Here is a 17,899-nt window from a genome sequence, read left to right as displayed (position 1 = left end):
GACTTTGTCATGTTTGGAGAGCTGGGTCAGAACAGCTGGCTTCCTACTTAACAATTGCACAAGCCAGTGTAAAGTGGTACTTAACAACCATGGCAAAAAAGGTTGTAACATCAGCCTAACTCACTGAACAACCATTTTTCCTTAACAACAGAAAGGATGGTCCCAACGGTGGTCATACATCAAGGACTACCTACACTGTTGTAAAAGTTTGCGGTGTCACTCCGCATGCCAAGCTCTTGGCTCTCCCTCAACTCTGCATGGAAGTTCAACAGGGAGAGCTGCCCTCATCCCGTCTTCTTTCGTTTCCAAACCTCGCTTCCTGTTTTTGATTTAGCCCAGGGAAGCAACTGTGCTTCTTGGACACCAGGGGGCAATCGATGTGTATTTTATGCAAAGCTGACTCTTCTCTCACTTATACAAAAACTCGGGACCCGGGTGTCCAACATGGGTTTTGCATAGCTAGAGAAGGGGTTTGAATGGAAACTCAAATTGTTCAAAGCCCCGATTTCTACTTGCTGTTCTGTTGCTCCTGTTGCATCCAGTTTTGGTTACCACACTATAAAAAAGATGTTGAAGCTCTAGAAAGAGAGCAGAGAAGAGCAACCAGGGTGATTAGGGGACTAGAGGCTAAAACGTATGAAGAACGGTTGCAGGAACTGGGCATGGCTAGCCTAGTGAAGAGATGGACCAGGGGAGATATAATAGCAGTGTTCCAAAATTTGAGGGGCTGCCACAGAGAGGAGGAGATCAAGCTGTTCAATGGATGGAAACTGAACAAGGAGAGATTCAACCTGGAAATAAGGAGAAATTTCCTGCCAGTGAGAGCAATCAACCCATGGAACAGAAGTTGCCTTCCGAAGTTATGGGAGCTTCATCACTGGAGGCTTTCAAGAAGAGACTGGACTGCCATCTGTCAAAAATGGTGTAGGGTCTCCTGCTTGGGGGTTGGACTAGATGACCTACAAGGTCCCTTCCAAGTCTGTTAATCTATCTGTATCTGCTCAAACCCCCAATGTCTACTTGCTGTTCTTCTGTTGCTGCTGTTCAGCCGCATCTGGGCCCTTTGAAGCCTTTGCTTGCTTGGCACATCAGGGAAACGGGCGAAGCAGAAATGCATCCTCCCCACGCCAAAAAAGAGACCAAAAAGATTAAGAATCGGGATGAACATAGACACAACCTCTCTCTCTCTCTCTCTCTCTCTCTCTCTCTCTCTCTCTCTCTCTCTCTCTCTCTCTCTCTGTCTCTGTCTCTGTCTCTGTCTTCAGCTGGGGACAGCTTGTAGGGCACGAACAATCGGCCAGCGTTTTTTAATCTCTTCTCCATCAAGCCTGTGGGTTCACATTTTCCATGACAACGTGATACGTCCTAAAATACTGAATCTGCTGGGGGGAAAGAAACAAACAAAAAACCTCTGGTACACCGAAAGGAAACCAACTGCATCCAAGCAGTCAAAGAACATGCAGCAAGAACTTTCTATTTACAACGCAAATTCTTCTCCCAGATCAACATCAGCCCAAACCGATGGGCCTGTGCGCATTCTGGGGTAACGGCTGAGGTTTTTCACCAACAGCTGTGTTTCTCCCACTTGACAAATCCAGATGCTTTGGAAAACACCTCAGAGAATAATAATAGAGTGGGGGGGGGGGGCGGCTTGGAGGTCTTCTAGTCCAGTGTTTCCCAACCTTGGCAACTTGAAGATGTCTGGACTTCAACTCCCAGAATTCCCCAGCCAGCGAATGCCAGACATCTTCAAGTTGCCAAGGTTGGGAAACACTGTTCTAGTCCATCCCCCTGCTGGAGCAGGAGACCCTATATCATTCCAGACAGGTGCCTGTCTCGTCTCTTGTTAAAATCCTCCATTTATGGAGCACCCATGACTTCTGAAGACAAGCCGTTCCGCTGGTTCATTGTTCTCACTGTCAGGAAGTTTCTCCTTATTTCTAGGTTGACGTTTTGGGCTCAGTTGTGGTGGTGAAGTCAAGGGCTCCCAATATTATCTTATCTTGAACAACAGTGACAATATCAACAATATCGCCAACGTTCTGTTGCTCCCCATGACTGCGTTGAAGGACTATCCACCCATCCTCGCGTCAGCAGAAAGCTCTACCAGCATAAAATGTGTTGCCCACAATCATTATCTAGCTTGTGCATCACCAACCATCATCTGCTTTGTGCTGCCTTTGTTCCTCTTTTGCTTTCTTTCCAAAGTATAGAATAGAATAGAATTTAATTTGTTAGCCGCTCCCTCTCCAAAAGGACTCGGGGCGGCGTACAGTAAAAACCCATACATATATACATATACATACATTACATATACACATACATACAAACACATACACGTACCCGGAGGAGGTAACACTCGTTAAAAGCATACAATAGTAATAATAGAATTAAAATTAACAATTAAAATACCCTCAGTTAAAATTACAAATTTAAACAGATTGTCAGGAGCAATGGGATAAAACTATGGTTGAGCCAGGCCAGCTAATTGAAAAAGGTGGGTCTTGAGCTTTACACGGAAGGAGCGGAGATCGGAGGTAATCCTGATGTCCAGGGGGAGGTCATTCCACAGGGCTGGGCCCATCACAGAGAAGGCTCTGCTCCTAGGTGTCGCCCCCCGACACTGTTTAGTGGACGGCACCTGGAGAAGTCCCTCTCTGTGCGAGCGGATTGGTCGCAGGGATGTATGGGGCACGATGCGATCCCGCAGGTAACTAGGTCCTGTGCCATGGAGCGCTTTAAAGATCGTAATCAAAACCTTGAAACGCACCCGATAGACCACAGGAAGCCAGTGCAGCTCGCGCAGGAGAGGTGTTACATGGGAGTATCTGGTACTCCCCATAATCACCCGCGCGGCCGCATTCTGGACCAACTGCAGTCTCCGAGTGCATCTCAAGGGAAGCCCCATGTAGAGAGCATTGCAGTAGTCTAGGCGAGACGTCACCAGCGCATGAGTGACTGTGCGTAAGGCATCCCGGTCCAATAGGGGGCGCAATTGGCGCACCAGGCGGACCTGGTGGAACGCCCCCCTTGCCACGGCTGTTACATGGTCGTCCATGGACAGCCGGGCATCCAGGAGGACGCCCAAATTGCGCGCCCGCTCCATGGGGGCCAGTTGCACGCCCCCGATGGCCAGAGATGGAAGCAACTGGTTGAACCGGGGGGCCGGAAGCCACAGCCACTCCGTCTTGGAGGGGTTGAGTTTGAGTCGGTTGCCATCCATCCAGACCCGTACGGCTTCCAAGCACCGGGACATCATTTCGACGGCCTCGTTGGGGTGGTAACAGATGACATGGTATCTTATTGGAATGGAATGGAATATGGAACGGAGAGCAGAGCAGAGCTGGAAGGAACCTTGGAGGTCTTCTAATCCAGCCCCCTGCTCAAGCAGGAGACCCTCTACCATTTCAGATAAGTGACTGTCCAGTTTCTTCTTAAAAACCTCCAGTGATGGAGCACCCGAGATTTCTGGAGGCAAGCTGTTCCACTTCTTAATTGCCCTCACTGTTAGGAAGTTTCTCCTTAATTCCAAGTTCCTTCCCTCTTTGATTAGTTTCCAATCGGAGAGGGAAGCAACCTGGAATTAAGGACAATCTTGCACACCTGGAGGCTACCCTTGGATGATGCTGACATCAATGTTGGTCTTTCTATGGTTTCTATGATTACGTGCATCCATCCCATCAAGTCCAAAGAAACTCCTGAATGGTATAGGATCTCTTGCCGTGGGCAGGGGGTTGAAGTAGAAGACCTCCAAGGTCTCTTTCAACCCTATTATTCTACATTCTATGATCTGTTCCACTCAACGTGACTAGAGATAAGATGTAGGGTGTAGAGTGGGAAGACTCCAAAAGTCAACAGGGACAGCTCATTCTATCTCGCACAGTTCCTGTGGGGAGGAACACAGCAAGAGGAAATAGTACGGATGCTTTGATCTATAAAGAATGAAGTATACTTACATTCTTTTGGCCTGGAACAGAGAGATCTTCAGTGGCAGATAAGGCTTCTTCCATACGTTTTGCCTGGTTGTTGCAAAGCTCCGTTTCCAGGTTCTCCAGATTTTCATCTTTAATGTCCACCAGAAAAGGACTATCTGGGAGAAGGAAGAGTATTTAGGGTCAACCTTGAGGCAGGTTGCTTAAATTCTGGCCCCCAAAGGGGCCTGCTGTGTGAGCAAAAAATGCCAAGATGATCAAAACCCCACTTTTTTACACCATGATTTCTAAACGTGCACACTGTTCAAACATAGTGCATTTTATGGCTGAATGTATTGTGTAATTTCCCCCAAAGGAGGCAATTCAGTAATTTGAGTTATATGTGCTACATGCCTTCAAAACAGTACAAAACTACAGATCATCGAATCATAAGTCTGGAAGGGACCTTGGAGGTCTTCTAGTCCAACCTTCTGCTCAAGGCAGGAGACCTCATACCATTCTGAGCAAATAGCTGCCCATTCTCTTCTTAAACACCTCCAGTGATGGAGTACCCACAAGGCAAGCTGTTCTACTGATTGATTGTTCTCACTGTCAGGAAATTTCTCCTTAGTTCTACGTTGGACTTTTCTTGGGAAAATGATAAATGACAAATCTCTGCTACAGGTTTACCTCCAACTCGGACCCCCAGCCATGTAGACTTTGGGTGGGCTTTGATATTAGCAACAGACATGGACGCCACAGCTTATCAACCCTTAGGCGAGCGACGAGATAGACGATCAGCGGAATTTTTTTATTTTTTATTTGAAAACCCAAATGAGTCTTCCAGTAAAATGTAACTGATGGTCTATTTAAAAAAAAAAGATGTTGAGACTTCGAAAAAAGTTCAGAGAAGAGCAACTAAGATGAGGCCGCTGGAGACTAAAATGCAAGATTGTCAACTTGGAAGGTAATGCCCCAATGGGGGAAGGGATGTATATTAAAAAACAGAAAGTCCATTCAATTCAAAGGGGATTTTGCATGCTCTAATGTTATTATAATATGCATTCCGGCAATGGGATTTTATGCATGCTTACTTTGCATAGAGCTCATGCATTCCATGCATATGTAAAAGCGGGAATGAGATTTTACACATGTACATTTTATCTATTCTATCCAAGCACAGAACGGCAAATGGGATTTGGCAGATGTGTGAAAGAATACTGTGTGTGTTCAGATTTGCATTCAAAATCCACAAGATGGGCTCCATTAAATTGGAGGTTTATTGTACCTTCTTTATCGCTCTAAAATGTCTACATAGGTACTAATCAGATCTGAACGTAGAACATAGAACAATGGAGTTGGAAGGGACCTAGTCATCTAGCCTTGGATCTTGGAGGTCAGAGAAGAGCAACAAAGATGATTAGGAGACTGGAGGCTAAAACACATGAAGAACAGCTGCAGGAATTGGGTATGTCTAGTATAATGAAAAGAAGGACTAGGAGAGATAGGATAACAGCCTTCCAATATCTCAGGGATTGCCACAAAGACGAGGGAGTCAAGCTATTCTCCAAACCACCAGAAGGCAGGACAAGAAGCAATGGGTGGAAATTAATCAAGGAGAGAAGCAACTTAGAATTAAGGAGACATTTCCTGACAGTGAGGGACAATTAACCAGTGGAACAACTTGCCTCCAGAAGTTGTGAATACTTCAACACTAGACGTTTTTAAGAAGATTTTGGATAACCATTTCTCTGAAGTGATGTAGGGTTTCCTGCCCAAGTAGGGGGTTGGACTAGAAGACCTCCAAGGTCCCTCCCAACTCTGTTATTCTAACTCCCTGCTCAAGCAGGAGACCCTATACATTTCAGACAAATGGCTGCCCAGTCTCTTCTTAGAAGCCTTCAGAGATGGAGCTCTCACTGTTAGGAATTTTAATTGCTCTCACTGTTAGGAATTTTCTCCTTAGGTCTAGGTTGCTTCTCTCCTTGATGAGTTTCCATCCATTGCTTCTTGTCCTGCCTTCAGGTGCTTTGGGAAAAAAGGTTGACCCCCCTCTTCTATATGGCAACCACTCAAATATTGGAACGCTGCTATCATGTCTCCCCTAATCCTTCTTTTCATTAGACTAGACATCCCCAATTCCTGCCACCATCCTTCGTCCAACCAAATAAGGCAAAGGGAACCTACTCTACAAAGGATATATCGTTATTACTCAACATGCTGACATATTTCCGAGTGGAAGAATGCCCTCTAGGATTAACAGCAATCTTATTTCTAACATCTTTATGTAGCGATGGAAGTTGACAAAGCACATGGGTTTTGCTTCCATCCCCAGCGAGAGACAAGGCATTCCACACGGTACATGGTCTTCCTTCCCAGTAGTGCCTGAATCATAGACGGAGTATTTCTCATTCTCATAAAAACACTTCCAAGAACTCAAAATTCGCTTTTAAATTCCAGAGGCGTCCAACAAATAAGCCTTCTCTACCGTCCTTCCTTTGAATTATGGCAGAGAGTTATCTACCTCAAGAGACAGAAAGCATCACAGGGAAAAATCTAAACTGGAAACATTTTTTAAAAAATTCTTGCCAGCCAAATATCTTCAAAGTGTAAAGCTGCACCCCAAAATCCAAGAATTGCATTCGTGTTTTATGGAATATAGCTGGATGAAAGCAAACATTTCAGCCATGCTGGTTGTTGGGAGGGCGGGGGGAGAATCTTGTAGCTGTAAAGGTAAAGGTTCCCCTCGCATATATGTGCTAGTTGTTCCCGACTCTAGGGGGCGGTGCTCATCTCTGTTTCAAAGCCAAAGAGCCAGCACTGTCCGAAGACGTCTCTGTGGTCATGTGGCCAGCATGACTAAACACCGAAGGTGCACCGAACACTATTATCTTCCCACCAAAGGTGGTCCCTATTTTTCTACTTGCATTTTCATTATAAGTGGTGGCACAGTGGTTAGAGTGCGGTACTGCAGACTATTGGCTGCCCGAAATTTGACAGTTCGAATCTCACCAGGCTCCAGGTTGACTCAGCCTTCCGTCCTTCCGAGGTGGGTAAAATGAGGACCCAGATTGTTGGGGGAAAGAGGCTGACTCTGTAAACTGCTTAGAGAGGGCTGTGAAAGCACTGTGAAGCGGTATATAAATCTAAGTGCTATTGCTATTGCAGCATTCCCATAGTCATGTGATCAAAATTCAGACAGTTGCAAAATGGCATCTATTTATGACGGTTGCAGTGTCCTGGGGTCATGTGATCCCGCTTTTGCGACCTTCTGATAAGCAAAGTAAATGGGGAATCCAGATTCACTTAACAACCGTGTTACTAATTGAACAACTGCAGGGATTGACTCCACAAGGGTGATAAGAAAGGTCACAAAATGGGGCAAATCTCACTTAACAACTGTCTCGCTTAGCAGCAGAAATGTTGGGCTCAACTGTGGTTGTATGGCAAGGACTACCTGTGCAGTATTTTGTTAAGGCAGAATAATACAATACGATGGACAGTTGCAGGAACTGGGCATGGCTAGTCTAGGGAACAGAGGACTAGGGGAGAGAGGAGAGCATCTTCCAATATTTGAGGGGCTGCCACAGAGAGGAGAGGGTGAAGCTATTCTCCAAAGCACTTGAAGACCAGACAAAGAATAATGGATGGAAACTGACCAAGGAGAGATTCAACCTGGAAATAAGGAGGAATTTCCTGACAGCGAGAACAATCAACCCATGGAACAGAAGTTGCATTCAGAAGTTGTGGGAGCTTCATCACTGGAGGCTTTCAAGAAAAGACTGGACTGCCATCTGTCAGAAATGGTGTAGGGTCTCCTGTTTGGGTGGGGAGGGGGTTGGACTAGATGACCTCCAAGGTCCCTTCCAATCCTGTTAATCTGTCTAAGCACTTAATATGTCAGCCAGACAGGAGGTGGCCAAAAGATAGGGCAATTCTAGCCATTACAAAATGAAAGTCCCTTTGTTTAATAACTGCCAGCCTTACTTTTCGAATTTATCATTTCCACAAAGGTTTCCCTTCCCTCCATCCATACATACACAGGAGCTGTAGAGTATAAAACATTCCTGAATTTACCAGGTTGAATTGCATTTTATTTTCTTTTAAAGTGATTCATATATAAAGAGGATCTTCTGGCTGGAAAGTTGCAATAAACCCGGAGTGGTTTTAAAAACAATCTGCAAGGGTCATTAACAAAGCGATGGGTGGAAGAGGAACTAAGAGTTATAAAACATGCAATGAGAGGAGTGGTCTTCTAACCACGCCCACCCTCCTCCCCCTTCCCCAGAGAATAGGTACCATCCAGAGAGTAAATTTAGAAGAAGGCGCCTTGCGTTTGCCAGATTCCAGAAATCCCCAGCATTTCTGCACAGGGCTGAAAGAGACTCTGCCATCTTAAATAACCCAAGCCTGGTAAACAAGGTCAGGACGTCACATGCGCCGGTTCTCCAGCCACAATGTCAACAGTGAGGTTGGCCAGCAGATAGCAGCAGCCTTGGCCTCGTTGTTGTTGTTTTTTTACACACCGCGGTTCCCTTTGTTCAGGCTGGCGGGGAAGGAAGGATTCTGTTTAATGCAAAGGAAACAACATTCCTTCTTTACGGCAAGGAGAAATCCCCACCCACCCCGGTGGTGGGTCTCCCAAAATACTTCTCTCTCTCTCTCTCTCTCTCTCTCTCTCTCTCTCTCTCTCTCTCTCTCTCTCTCTCTCTCTCTCTCTCTCTCCCTGTGTCTCTGTCTCTCTCTGTCTCTGTCTCTCTCTCTCTCTCCGTGTCTCTGTCTCTGTCTCTCTCTCTGTCTCTGTCTCTCTCTCTCTCCCTGTGTCTCTGTCTCTCTCTGTCTCTCTCTCTCTCTCCGTGTCTCTGTCTCTGTCTCTCTCTCTGTCTCTCTCTCTCTCTCTCCCTGTGTCTCTGTCTCTCTCTGTCTCTGTCTCTCTCTGTCTCTCTCTGTCTCTCTCTCTCTCTCTCTGTCTCTCTCTCTCTCTCCCTGTGTCTCTGTCTCTCTCTGTCTCTGTCTCTCTCTCTCTCTCCGTGTCTCTGTCTCTGTCTCTGTCTCTGTCTCTCTCTCTCTCTCTCTCCCTGTGTCTCTGTCTCTCTCTGTCTCTGTCTCTCTGTCTCTCTCTCTCTCCGTGTCTCTGTCTCTCTCTCTCTGTCTCTGTCTCTCTCTCCCTGTGTCTCTGTCTCTCTGTGTCTCTCTGTCTCTCTCTCTCTCACTGTGTCTCTGTCTCTCTCCGTGTCTCTGTCTCTGTCTCTGTCTCTCTCTCTCCCTGTGTCTCTGTCTCTCTCTGTCTCTCTCTCTCTCCGTGTCTCTGTCTCTGTCTCCCTGTGTCTGTCTCTCTCTGTCTCTCTGTCTCTGTCTCTGTCTCTCTCTCTCTGTCTCTCTGTCTCTGTCTGTCTGTCTGTCTGTCTGTCTGTCTCTCTCTCTCTCTCTCTCTCTCACACTGTGTCTCTGTCTCTGTCTCTCTAGCTGTGTCTCTGTCTCTCTCTCTCCCTGTGTCTCTGTCTCTCTGTCTCTGTGTCTCTGTCTCTCCACCCCCCCCCCAATACGAAGTGGATAGGAAACCTCGATAAATGGCTTTTTCATTTTATTTTAAAAGAGTGACCCTTGCAAAGAGCTCGCCGGTTTTAAATGGAGCAGAAGAACAGTCTGATGCTTGGTGAAGAGTGAAGAAAGGTGCTTCCTACACATGCTCGCAATACAGTGGTGGGTTCCAGCAGGTACACCCAGGTACGGGTGTACCGGTGGCTGCTGGGAGCAGCAGCCACCATACCAGAACGGTGCTTTGGAGGGCCCGCCCTTGTTCCTTACCTGTATTTAAGCCAACTGGGCCATTTGCACACGCATGCACAATGTACGGCGCCTTCATGACACTCCACCAAGCAGCTGGAGCATTACAGGGCAGTGTGTGTGTGTCCGTGCGCAGCGCATGTGCCCATGGTGGACGCCCAGCCCCGTCGCAGCGTACCAGTTGCGATGGGATCTGGAACCCACCACTGTCGCAATAGCAATAGCACTTAGACTTATATACCGCTTTACAGTGCTTTAAAGCCCTCTCTAAGCGGTTTACAGAGTCAGCTTATTTGCCCCCAACAATCCAGGTCCTCATTTTACCCACCTCGGAAGGATGGAAGGCTGAATTAACCATGAACCAGTGAGAATCGAACTGCTGGCAGTAGGCAGAGTTAGCCTGCAATACTGCATTCTAATCACCGGGCACCATGGATGGATGGATGGAGGGATGGATGGAGGGATGGATGGAAGGAGAAAAGGAATTGCAATAGCACTTAAGACTTATATAGCGCTTTACAGTGCTTTTACAGCCCTCCCTAACCTGTTTAGAGTCAGCCTATTGACCCCAACAATGTTGGCACACCTTTACAAAAAGGTTTGCCATCCCTGGTATAGGGTCTCCTGCTGGAGTAGGGGCAGGGCTGGACTAGAAGATCTCTGAGGACCCTTCCAACCCTATTGATTCTATGTGTACTATGCTGTGTGAAACCTTCTCACCTTTTCATGGCACCCAAAACCAGCTGCCCCATTCTGCAGAGATAGGACCGTTACAAATATTAATCACACTTGCCAAACATCCAAATTTTGATCACATGACCATGGGGGGAGGGGGAATGCTGCAAGGATTGGTAGTGTGCAAAATTGGGCAGAAGTCATTTTTTCAGTGCCACTGCAGTGGTGGGTTCTGGCTGGTACTTACCAGTACAGGTGTACTGGTAGCAGCTGGGAGCAGTGGCCACTGTACCGGAATGGTGTTTTGGAGGGTCTCTACCCACCCACCCACGTTCCTTACCTGTATTTAAGCTAACGGGGCCAATTGTGCACTTGCGCACAGCATACAGCGCCTGCGCGACCTCCGCTGAGCAGCTGGACCATCACAGAGCGATGGGTGCACATGGGTGCGCAGCGTGCATGCCCAAGGTGGACGCCCGACCCCAATGCAGCGTACCAGTTATGACGGGATCCGGAACCCACCACTGTGACAATGTAACTTCAAACAGTCACTAAACAAAAAGTTGTATGTAGAGGACTACCTGTAATGAGCTTCCAGTCAATCTCTAGAATGTTCTAGAAATACAGGGAGAGACAGACAGAGAGACAGACAGACAGACAGAGAGACAGACAGACAGACAGACAGACAGACAGACAGACAGACAGACACAAATATGTCGCCTTGCTAATCTTGACATTTCCAACCATTTTCATGGAGACAATGCAAAAAGCAAGGAGAAATATCAATAATCATCTTCCCCAACTCAACCCCCAGTGGCTGTGGAAGATGGGAGATGTCATCCTCAGGGCCCTGGGTTGGGATACAGCTGTCAAATACCAAATACAATATCCATGACACACAAACCAACCAACTACATTTTAGCTTACCACATTGTTCAAACCCAGCCAGTGTGGTTGTATCATCCTAGAAATGACTAATTGGATCAAAATCGATATAAAAAGCGACCGCACTAAGCAACTACTATCGCTTGTCCTTCATTGTCCCGAAATGAAATGTTGACTGGTCAAAAACCACAGGCTTGGACTTCACCATCACAGAAATAGCACAGGCTGAATGAAGGGAAAGACAGAAATATTCTACAGCCCAAAGAATGTATCCCCCCCCCCCCAAACACCACAAAAACAAGCACTTCAAAGTCAGTGACGTCCCACAAGGGGGGAAAAAAGGTGGCTCTAAATTATCACATAGGCCTTTCTATGATCTCCCCCGTAAGGTAGGTTTCTTTTTAAGAACTGACCGTAGGTTATTACAAAATCCAAATTGCAGTGCATATTATTTAGAATAGAATTAGGATAGGATAGGATAGGATAGGATAGGATAGGATAGGATAGGATAGGATAGGATAGGATAGGATAGGATAGAATTAGAATTAGAATTAGAATTAGGAATGGAATTGGAATAGGAATAGGAATAGAAATAGAAATAGAGTAGATTAGAATAGAATTAGAAATAGAATTAGAAATGGAATGGCATGGAATAGAATAGAATAGAATAGAATAGAATAGAATAGAATAGAATAGAACAGAACAGAATAGAATTCTTTATTGGCTAAGTGTGATTGGACACACAAGGAATTTGTCTTTGGTGCAGATGCTCTCTGTGTACATAAAAGACAAGATACATTCGTCAAGAATCATAAGGAACAACAGTTAATGATAGTCAAAGGGTACAAATAAGCAATCATATCTTACTAGGAAACAATTAATATAAATTGTAAGGATACAAGCAACAAAGTTAGTCATACAGTCATAAGTGGGAGGAGATGGGTGATAGGAACAATGAGATTAATAATAATGCAGACTTAGTGAATACTTTGACAGTGGTGAGGGAATTATTTGTTTAGCAGAGCGAAGGCATTCGGGGGGGATAGTTGTCTTGGTGTGCAGTGCTCTATAGCATCGTTTTGAGGGTAGGAGTTGAAATAATTTATGTCCAGGATGTGAGAGGTCTGTAAATATTTTCACAGCCCTCTTTTTGACTCATGCAATGTACAGGTCCTCAATGGAAGGCAGGTTGGTAGCAATTGTTTTTTCTGCAGTACTAATTTTCCTCTGAAGTCCGTGTCTGTCTTGTTGGGTTGCAGAGCCAAACCAGACAGTTATAGACAGTGGTGGGATTCAGCCGGTTCGTACCACTTTGGGAGAACTGGTTGTTAACTTTCTGAGCAGTTTGGTGAACTGGTTGTTGGAAGAAATCATTAGGGCAAAGAACCAGCTGTTAAATTATTTGAATCCCACCCCTGGTTATAGAAGTGCAGATGACAGACTTACATCTCACAAGCTGGAGATGGTTCAACAGCCAGGAGTCACTTCTGGGGATGGGAAGTAGGCAGAAAGAGAATGAGGGATTGCAGTGGTAGGTGAGTAAGACCTTGGGATGCTGGACAAAAAGGCCAGCCAAAATAGCAGTCAGAGAAGAGACAGCATAGCCCACAGCTGCATAATGGGAGGAGGAGAAGGAGGCTCAGAAGGACCCTCCCTAGTTTCTCAGACAGAAAAGGAGGGGGGAGAAAGATTGCACTTTCAAAATTGCAAGAGTCCGTCCATGGAATTTTATAAGAAAGTCAATGGGGAAGCCAGATTCACTTAACAAATGTATCACTAACAACTGCAGTGATTCTCACTTAGCAACAGAAATTTTGGGGTCAATTTTGGTCATGAAGTTGAGGACTACCTGTATTTTTAAAAAATCAAAAGCTACAGTTGGGTATTCATTTTATAAAATAAAACCCATTGAGGAAAAGAATGCTGCTATCACCCCGAATAAATATATATATAAAGTAATAAAAACAGATTATAAATCTGATCAGACTGAAAATGGGGGGGGGGAATCAAAAGTAGAATTACATTATACACTATATATACATTATACACTCTAAGTACATTAATACACTATTAATGGTCAGATGTATCGTGGAAAAAATATCATGGAAATTTTGAAAAAATCCTACTGGTATTTTTACTTTTCACCATGAGACTAAGAGTATAAAATGCATACAGTGAATCAGTACAAGAAGCAAAGGCTAAATTCATGATTTTACTACCCATAATTTAGTTCTTCTTACGGCTTGCTAAGCCAAGAAACCAACCACTGTGGTATGAAAACATAAATTTACAGCTCACTATACATTGTGTACCAGCCAATTGTGATTTCTGCAGTGAACCAATAAACCACGTTTTAATAAAGTAAGTGTAAAATAAAGAAGTTAGTCATTCAACCGGAAATGCGATGCATGTTTTAAGTTCCAGTTCAGAAGTCCAGGGTTCAAATCACATTAAAAGATTTCTTGAATTTTTGGGGGGGGGCAAAGAATTGGAATACAAAAGAATCAGAGGAGAAAAAAAGTAAAACCCTTGCCTTCCATCAGTGTCTATTTTGCAGATCAATGTTTTTTTCAACCTTTAAAGACTTGTGGACTTCAACTCCCAGGATGCTGACTGGGGAATTCTGGGAGTTGAAGTCCATGCCTCTTAAAGTTGCCAAGGTCAAAAAAACACTGTTGTAAACAGAACTAGAAGTAGTCCTTGACTTACAACCGTTCATTTAGTGACAGTCTGAAGTTACAACGCCACCGAAGGAAGTGAATTATGACCATGTCTCACACTTACAACCCCATGGTCACAGATCAAAATTCAGATGCTTGGCAACTGATTCGTATTTATGACGGTTGCAGTGTCCCAAGCGCATGGGATCACCTTTTGCGACCTTCTGACAAGTCAATGTGGAAGCCAGATTCACTTTACATGACTCACTTAGCAATTGTGGCAAGAAAGGTCATAAAATGGGGCAAAACTGACTTGTAACAAATGTCTCGTTTAGCAAGAGAAATTTTGGGTTCGGTTTTAGTCATAAATCAAGGATTAGCAGTATGTAACTTCTAGGCCCCTCAGTTAATTTTAGGTTGCTTTAATACCCTATTTTTTTAACTAGAATAAATAAATTCACTGTTAACAAAGGAAGGAAATGGCTTTGATTTGCACAAGACTGACAGATCTTCAAAATTCGATTAAGTAGGAAATGGCAAAGAGGGGAAAGGAATTATTACCAGACTATCTTAAGAAAATCAAAACAAACCACATAAAAGTTTGATTCCAGAGTAAAAATTGTTTCAAGTTTGCATAAACAATGCCCTATCTTTAGATTTCAGATGGACCGAAGGCAGGGAAAACAACAATCAGGCCCAAAAACACAGGCCCTCAGAAAACTTTACATTGCTAAACAACATCCGTTACAACATAATAAACATTACTTAAAAGGAAGCAAGCCTTTAATTGTTACCAAATGTGTATTTATTCAGCAATGCGACAACCCCATCTCTACCAAAAAGCACCAGGATCCAAGAAATTCAACATTGGGGGGGCAACAAATTCTATGAAAATTCTTCATGGGGGGCGGGGGGGGAGAGAAGAGAATGTCATAGCTACTTGCCATCTGTTGCTGGCAATATTCTCTTGCTAAAATTGGCCCCCTCAACCAGTTTCGTAAATTACAAAAGCAACATTTTCACGGGGGCCCATCAATAAACAGAGATTTGCGGCAAGATTTGCTTGTGTCCATAAACCAGGTTTGTTTTCAGCTCTACTGAATAAGCCTTCAGTGGTGGACTTCGCTAAGCCATTAATCTAAGATGGCAAACCACATTTGGCAGGGTTTATAAATCAGGCCAGCCAGCTAATTTTCAGGTCTCTGCCGTGCATGTGGGAGATGCACGCACATGCACAGGGGGCGAGGGGAACATGGGGGATGTGGCACGCCCCCCCTGCGCCCCGTTTTTGGTCCCAGGAGGCTTTGCCCAAAATGGGCCAGGGGGGGTCAGGTACATGCGCAGCAGGAGTGGGGGGTGCACATGCCCAGGGAGTGGGGGAGCATGGGGGGGTCATGCATGCATGCATTGGGGGGGCTGGGCGCATTGCATTATGGGTGTGGGCACGCACGCGCAATATTGGCACGTGAGGAGAAAAAGGTTAGCCATTACTGATGTAGGCCATTTAAATGCAGCAAACCATAGTGGCCTGGGTTCAAATCCAACCTGCTAGCTCACAAATTAGAAAAGGACCTGGAGTCACTAGGCAACCTATTATACCCAAGTGCAGAGGTTAGTCCAACCTTGGCAACTTTTAAAACTTGATAAAATCAGCATAGCTGGCTGGGGAATTCTGGGAGTTGAAGTCCACAAGCCTTAAAAGTTGCCAAGGTTGGGTACTCCTGGCTTAGTACATAAACGTTGATTTTATCAAGTTCTTAAAAGTCTTTGTATATCCTTCCCACTAAGGAAAGCTCAACAAGAAGGTATAACAATATATATTTGAAGCCAGAAAGAGGGAATCCAAACCACCATTCTGTGGCTTAGTGTGATGGCCTCTTCAGGCCTCATAAGGCAACCTAGTTTCGGTGAATTTGATTTAATCTCTGGGGGTTGCTTCATCATAGCTTTGGCCAATCAAGGTGAGTAGCGGTGTTCAGAAACGCTCGTCCAAAATAACAGAATAATAGAGTAACAAAGTTGGAAGGGATCTTGGAGGTCTTCTAGTCCAACCCCCTGATCAAGAAGGAGACTCTATACCAGGGGTGTCCAAACTTGGGAACTTTAAGACTTGTGGACTTCAACTTCCAGAATTCCCCAGCCAGCTGGCTGGGGAATTCTGGGAGTTGAAGTCCACAAGTCTTAAAGTTCCCAAGTTTGGACACACCTGCCCTATACAACTAGAGACAAGAGCTCCCCAAGCAAGGCGCAAGGCGGCTGCTGTTTTGCAGGGTGGAAAGCGGCGGCTTGCTTCGACTTCCCAAGACCGGGGCCACCTCGCGGGACTTGCAACCCCTTCCCCGAACCCCCGCAGGGTTCGCGTTGCAGAAGGGGACGGCTGCACTCTGCGTATGGCCAGAGGCCTCCTCGCTCTCGCCTTGCGCCCGTTCCGGTTCCTTACCGGCACCGTCTCTCCCCGGGCGCAACCGAGAGGCCCCCGCCATCGCCCTTCGTTCCTGCCCGCCCTCGGGGTTTGCTCGGGAATCGCCCTCGGGGCTGAGCCGCCCCACTTTCGTGTGCCCGGCCCGGGAATGCCGGTGCGCCAGGAGGGGCCGGGCACCAGGCGGAACCAATGGCCGTTTGCGCACCGTCTCTGGCTGAACTCCAGCGCTTGGTGGGTGCGGAAGCGGGAGCGGCTGGATTCACTCAGCGCAGGCTTTGCGAGTTGCAGCCGGCTTGCTAAGCTGTAAACAACGGTTTGCAAACCACAGTTGCAGTTGCGTAACTTTTTAAAGCCCTGGACAGTCGTTGGGCTTGGAAACCGGCGGGTGGCAATTCAACCAGGGCTGAATTCATACAAGTGTAGGAAGTTAAAACCCACTCCTCTCCTAGAACAATGAAATCTTCTGGGAAATATTGAAAAGACAGAATATTATACGTCCCTGGATAAGAAATGGAGAGAGATGTTTTTAGGCAGGAAGCAGACTCACTCTTAATGGCCCCCACCTTTGTCAATGGGCCACTAAAAAGCCTGGGTCAGTCTATTCTACATAACAAAGATATCCTCCCCAGCTCTAGGATGGTGGGATTACGGCATGATAGTATTAGCCCTTTACCCATCTCACCACAGGGAACCTGGGAAGAAGCAATGCTCAACCCCAATGTGGACTCACAGCCTACAGCGTTTTCCCTGCATGGCCCCATGAGAGCCTGACAACCAATCAGAATACAAGCTCAAGATCAAAGGCCAGAGAGGGCATAAAACCAGGAACTTTTAGCATCTCCGGCTTCTTTTTTTTCTTCTTCACCCAACATCTGGAAGCATGGGATCCCCCTTTTCTGTTCGGGAGCTCAAGTCATGTGATCCTGTCCACCATTAAACCATCTTTCCAAGCAGCCTCGGTGTTTCGGTGTCTTTTTCCCCACTTGGAACTGTACCCAGAAGGACATTTCTTCCAACACAAGGTTCCCGGCCATAAGTCGAGAGTGAATTCACACTGAAATATCCACATTCATTAGCCATCAATGGTAGCTTATATAAACCAACAAGAAAAAGTGGAGTTTTGTAGAGCACACAGTGCCAAAACTAAACACCCAACCACTGTCTTCTGTCTTTCATGTATTCATAATCATGTTTATACTTATATCTGTGATCTAATACATGCTTGACAAAAAAAATGAGTAGCTGGTTACATTGGGGAGGTTAGGAATACAGGTAGTCCTTGACTCACAAGTGAGCCCAAATTTTATGTTGCTTAGTGAAACATTTGTTAAATGAGTTTTGGCCCATTTTAGGACCTTGCTCTCCTGCAAGTCCCTTAGACTGCAGGGCCATCCAACCGGTCAGTCCTAGAGGAGATCAGCCCTGACTGCTCTTTAGAAGACCAGATCCTGAAGAGGAAACTCAAATACTTTGGCCACCTAATGAGAAGGAAGAAGGACTCCCTGGAGAAGAGCCTCATGCTGGGAATGATAAGAGGGCAAAAGAAGAAGGGGACGGCA

General features: G+C 45.7%; 1 protein-coding gene across 1 annotated transcript in view; it reads right to left on the bottom strand.

The window, feature by feature from the left end:
* LOC309398274 (protein FAM169B-like) overlaps positions 1-16,587 on the bottom strand; it is a 60,134-nt gene extending 43,547 nt beyond the window's left edge. Inside the window, exons 1-2 of the mRNA XM_081965022.1 lie at positions 16,359-16,587; positions 3,957-4,090 (exon numbers count right to left, since the gene is read on the bottom strand). Coding sequence (XP_081821148.1) covers positions 3,957-4,090; positions 16,359-16,401 — 177 coding nt within the window. The 5' untranslated portion in view covers positions 16,402-16,587. The remainder of the gene's footprint in view (positions 1-3,956; positions 4,091-16,358) is intronic.
* Positions 16,588-17,899: the final 1,312 nt, after the last annotated feature.

Source organism: Natrix helvetica (genome assembly GCF_964273705.1).
Source record: "Natrix helvetica genome assembly, chromosome: 12".
In the NCBI taxonomy this organism is placed as follows: domain Eukaryota; kingdom Metazoa; phylum Chordata; class Lepidosauria; order Squamata; family Natricidae; genus Natrix; species Natrix helvetica.
Note: the sequence above shows the minus strand (reverse complement) of the source record. Positions and strands in the feature narration are given on the sequence as shown.